This window comes from Atta colombica, unplaced genomic scaffold (genome assembly GCF_001594045.1).
Source record: "Atta colombica isolate Treedump-2 unplaced genomic scaffold, Acol1.0 scaffold51, whole genome shotgun sequence".
NCBI lineage: Eukaryota > Metazoa > Arthropoda > Insecta > Hymenoptera > Formicidae > Atta > Atta colombica.
Genome location: NW_017259541.1, coordinates 1470979 through 1476409, shown reverse-complemented (window position 1 = coordinate 1476409; position 5431 = coordinate 1470979). Strand labels below are relative to the sequence as shown.

At 44.2% G+C, this 5431-nt stretch overlaps 1 protein-coding gene across 1 annotated transcript; it reads left to right on the top strand.

Moving 5' to 3' along the window:
• Window positions 1-2299: 2299 nt before the first annotated feature.
• LOC108691740 (sal-like protein 1) lies at window positions 2300-4481 on the top strand. Its single transcript, XM_018199616.1, has one exon. The coding sequence runs from the start codon at window positions 2300-2302 to the stop codon at window positions 4478-4480; it is 2181 nt and encodes a 726-aa protein (XP_018055105.1). The 3' UTR covers window position 4481.
• The last annotated feature ends 950 nt before the right edge of the window (window positions 4482-5431 follow it).

Below are 5431 nucleotides of genomic sequence, written 5' to 3'. Positions count from 1 at the left end.
TATATATATATATAAATATTTTACAATCATTTTGATATAAATAATTTATTAGTACGAAAACGAACGCAGCTAAAGAGCGCTGTAAAAAATAAATTTTAGTAAATTTTAGTAAATTACGGGAGAACGTTTGTTATTTTATTGTGCCATTTTTGTTTATTTTTTTATTTTTCTGCAACAACATATACTTCTATAGAGCCTATTCAGACAAAATTGCATAACCGTAAACGTATACATAAAGAAAATTATCCAGTCATTTTATATGCGTCACGATAGAAATGCAATTGGATAATTTTCTTTGCGCATTGATTATGCAGCTATGTAAGTTTGTCTAGATAACTTCTTAAATGTGTCACTGAAAATGCCACTAGTAGATTGGCCTCTGCTTAGAAGTTTGAACATTGAGAATTTTGAACTGTAATGTAATGTAATATTTGATATCGTTTGCATCTGAATAATTTTTAAATCTTATGAATAAGATTAAAGTCATTTTGCATGGTGTAAAATCAACGAAGAATCGATCTGATAAAGAAGAAGCAAATAAAACTAGAAGCAAACAATTGGTTAAGAAACTGAGGAAGGAAAGAAGCTGGGTGTTGCAGCGATCGGAAATTCGCAGAAACGGTAAAATCGTCGTGATCAGCCAGAGCTCATTAGCCCGCTCGATCGATCTTCCGCGCGTGGATCGCAAGAGATCGATATAGGCCCCTTCTCGCTTTTTTTCTTTGGAACCATTGCGAGATCGTCGAACTCCACGATTCGATTTCCTTCGGGCGACGGGTTGCTCAAACGCGATGCCCAATCGTTCCCGATTTCCTACTGTATGCCGATCTCGCACGAGAGATCGAAACTAGATCGCGTTGCACAAGACGCAATCGGGAGGGGAAAAAAAAAAGATCGCTGCGGGGAACAATTGCATTGTGGCCCCTCGTCGCTCTTGGGACCTACATTTCCCGGGCCACCGATTTCTCAGCCACCGACAATGTTCTTAAATTCTCGGAGATTTCTATGGATTAATTTAAATAATCATTGAATCACCAAGAGGACGTGAACAATCAGGATATTATAATTCTTTTAGATTAAGTTACAAGAATATTCGTAACTTATCGAGCTCAGAGTCTTTATTCTTGGCCTATTAAACATTGGTTATATGTATAGATTTAATTAACCGCGACATTAATCATTCTTCAAGATACCTACGAGATACCTTTCGCGGTTCTCACTATCGTCGGTCGTTCGTCAGCGACACAAGTTGTTTTCCTTGCATCGTTTGCCCATTAACCGATAATAAACGAACGCGGCGTCGCTAGGGAATGACCTAGATTTTCCAGAGTTTTCTTGCGCGACCGTTTACCTCGGTACATCGGTAATGCGGGATCGTTTGGAGTACAGCTCGGAGAGCTAGGACTCTCTCGCATACTCTACGGCGTGGGAACGCATCGTAGCTGTATATAAATTCGCTCTAGCGAAACTGGGCTCGCGAGATCGGAGCGGGAGAAGAGATTGAAAGAGACAGAGAAAAAGAGAGAGAGAGAGAGAGAGCGCCGAGTGGTATGAGCAACGCTTGCTCGCTTGCTCTCTTGCGCAACTTCTTTTCCGCGCTCGCTTATCCCGCAACAGCGCACCACAACGCACTGTACCAAATTAATACAGTGCGCAGCAGCGAGCCGCGCTCGACTCGGTTAAATGCCAACAACGCGAGCCGCGCACAACAATTGATCGCAACCGCTGATCTGCGCTCCCGGATGTCCGAACGCCCGTCCAAGTGTCATTCCTACAACCGGTTGCGGAACGTTGGGACTGTGACCATCATGGTGTCATCGCGTCGTCCCAAAAAAGAATCAGATTCTTAGAAAACAATGGAGAATTTCGTAATTTTGTTATCCACTGATCCCATTGTTCAAAAAGTCGAGATTTTAAACAGAGCAGTATAAGAACACATTTTTTACGATTAGTATATTAAATTCTATAATAATTTAAATAGTTTAAGTTTTATATTCAAAAATACGATATTATACACTAAATTGAATTTTCTTTCATTCTGTTTTCTTTTTATTATATATTTATGACGATTGCAGCTAATTTTTTTAGCATAAAATATATCTATGTTAAAAACTGCACACAACTTTTTACACTAATAAAGGGAACGCATTTTCATTTCTGGTTCCCTTCTTGGTAAAGAATCAGCAAACTAGTTTTATATGAGAATTGCGTTAAAATCGCATCATTTCCTTCTTTCAGGTAGTCCGTGGAACTCGAGGATGCGGTGGCGAATGGGGCGGAGTCGAGGGCGCTGCGTTTGATGAGGATATCCAATTCAGACCGACGTCGGCATCGTCCAGCAGACTTCAACGGATTATCGAGATCAACTAGAGTGGGTGCCGACGACAACGAGTCCAACGAGCGCCGCTATATCATTTCCATGGACTTGACGGAGGCTTTCGCCCCAGGAGGTGGCGGCGAAGATCTGCCGAAGACAGACTTCTTCGACTTCGTGGTGTCGCCGCCGCCGCACTGCGCTTCGGCCGATGGCGTCGTCTCCGATGAGGAGAGTTTTTTGCATCGCGGTGCCAGTGGCTGCCGCGCTATGGGCAGCTACCTTCAGACCCATGACGATCATGAGGGCTCGCATGGTAATTCGCCTTTTATCAAGGAAACCAATAACAATACATTGACGGCACTGCCACCCGTTTCGACCATCACTGGCTCGTTGAGTCATCATCATCAGCATCATCACGTGCATCACCAGGTGCGTTCACAACATGGAAACGTTCAGACTAGCGAGACCACTGCCATGGATCAATCCGAATGTGATTATTGGGGCCAGGAGGATGAGAGCAAGGAACAGACATGTAACATTCTATTAGAGGACCTCAATAAGTACTGTTGGTCCTCAAACGCACACACCAATGACGGCGTCATTCATTCTGCGGCCGGCGGTCCCAACGATCATCATCAAGTCGTCGGTTCGGGTCGTGCGGGTTGTACCACCAACGACCGACAGAACACGGACGGTGCCATCTATACTCTGACGGTGCTGAACAACGAGGCAAACTCGATGGATGCGCTGGATTGCTGCAAGAGTCCGGCACCTGCGTCTGGCGATTCTTGGTCTTTGCGACCCAATCTTGACTTGGACGCCATTCTGAGCATGGAGCCGTCTTCCGGCGAACAGGATCACGAACAAGCTAGTGGCGAAGTACCCAGGAGCGTCAATGAAAGGTTTCATGGCCCAGATGGCCGTGGTTTTACTGTACCCTCATCGCAATACGCTACCGATGATAGCGGATTCGTCGAGAGCAAAGAGTTGTGTGCACGAGCATCCTCGGCTAACTGTTCCGGTGACAACAATAACGATTGGAAGTTGTCGGATCAGAATCTGCAAGAAGTCGCAGCAGCAGCAGCGGCGGCTGCGGTCGCTGTTGGTGCCGGGGATTCTGCCGAAAGTCTCTTGAGAAGTGCTCTTCAAGGCAAACTGTATACAGGACCATCCCAATCTGTTTCCTCATCCTCACCATCCTCGCAAGCGTCCACTATCTCGATGCCGGTTTCGGGAACCGCTTTAATGGTGTCTGATCAGCAACAACAGCAGCAGCAGCAGCAACAACAGCAACAACAGGAGGATTCTATGCAGACTTGTACCGATGAGGATTTGTTGCTCTCACAGCTGGATCAGACGACCTATCGACCGGGTGATTATGAAAAGCTGAAGAGCATCGCGAATGAAGTAGTGGAATCGTATTGCAGCCTCGAGCCGGTTTGTAACGTATCGGCGACCACTACAGTAATGTACACGTTAGATCCAGCAAGTGGGAGCCTGGGTACTATTACGTTACCGGCTGATCTGGGCCAGGTGAGCACTGTGACAGTAGTTACGGCTGCTCAGCAGGACGTTCTGCAACAGCAATCTGCTCAACGAACCGACGTGGACCAGCAACAACAGCAGCAACCTTCGGGTCAACTGCAGCTGACTTCCGGACGCGTAGGAGTCACCTCCAAGCCACCAAAAAAATATGTCAGACGCGCCAATCGCAATAGCAACAATGCCAATGGCGCCAGTAACGGTAATGCTGGTACGGAGACCAGCAACGCGAGTCAGCAACAGACTGGCGGTTCCGGCGGTTCACCTAGTAGTGTTCAGCGCAAGGAACGCTCCCTGCACTATTGCAGCATCTGCAGCAAGGGCTTCAAGGACAAATACAGCGTGAACGTGCACATCCGGACGCACACCGGTGAAAAGCCGTTCGCCTGTAATCTCTGCGGCAAGAGTTTCCGTCAGAAAGCCCATCTGGCTAAGCACTATCAAACTCATGTGACTCAAAAGCCTGCCAATATCCAGCAAACTACTTCCGGAAGCGGTGGAAACAACGGAAATACCAGTCCGACGGCGGAAACTAACGCGACTTCTGCTTCTCCCGCCATCGCCAGCAGGACTCAGGTCGCTGTAGACCCAACGGGAACTACCTGTAGTCCCCCCAGTTAGTTCGCAGGACACGGACGCGACACGACGCCAGGCGCGGACACACGTCGTCCACGTTTTCTTTTTTATTTTTCTCGGAAAAGATGGCGGCTGAAGCTGGTCTCCGCTTTATTCTTGTTCTTCATTTTTTTATGAGCACAATTTTCTTTCCATTTATGGAAACGTCGAGCTTGCGAGAAAGAGCGAATCATGACGAGCGCAGATAGACGTATCCTATATGGGGTGTCCAGAAACAAAATGTACTTTTGAAAAGAAAATTTTTTCAGCAATCATTTGATTAAGTATGATACAATTTAAGTAAATCTAACTCTTGAGCTATTTAAATTGAACTTAATATTTATAATTAGTTATAATCTGATTAAATTATTTATTTGCTTAAAAATTGCTATTTTCTGTTGAATTTTTCGAATTTTTCAAGTTAATTTAATTAAAATTCATTCAGTCACTTGAATTAATTCTTGAATTAACTTAATCTTCAAATCCGATTAAATTTGCGTTAAAATAATATTGTAAAAGATAATTTATAGAAAAGTAGGATTGTATTCTGTGACACCCTGTATGTTAATGAAAATTAATAGAGTTTTGCATGGCGAAACTATGTGACCGAAGAGTTGTTAATTAAAAAGTTAATTAAGAACTTCAAACTTTGCGAGATTATCTATCCTAACGGTGACAGTTCCGTCGCCGGGTTTTTGTATTAACTATTAATTAATTATGGACGACCAAGAGGAGCTAACCATTCCCTTTATACTAACGACACCCGTGAAATTATTGTTCCTACGATCATTCAATTACCCCGTTAATGGCAGTAACGACAGAGACAATGACAACGGCGACGACAATGAGGACAACACGATGAATGTTTATAGACTAATTGACGATATATTATATTTAATAGCCACGAGATATTAACGTTGAAGATGTTTTATAAAATAAATTATATATATATATATA

Excerpts from the sequence above, each read along its gene's own strand:
- LOC108691740 (XM_018199616.1), top strand. The coding sequence starts at position 2,300 with ATGAGGATATCCAATTCAGACCGACGTCGGCATCGTCCAGCAGACTTC.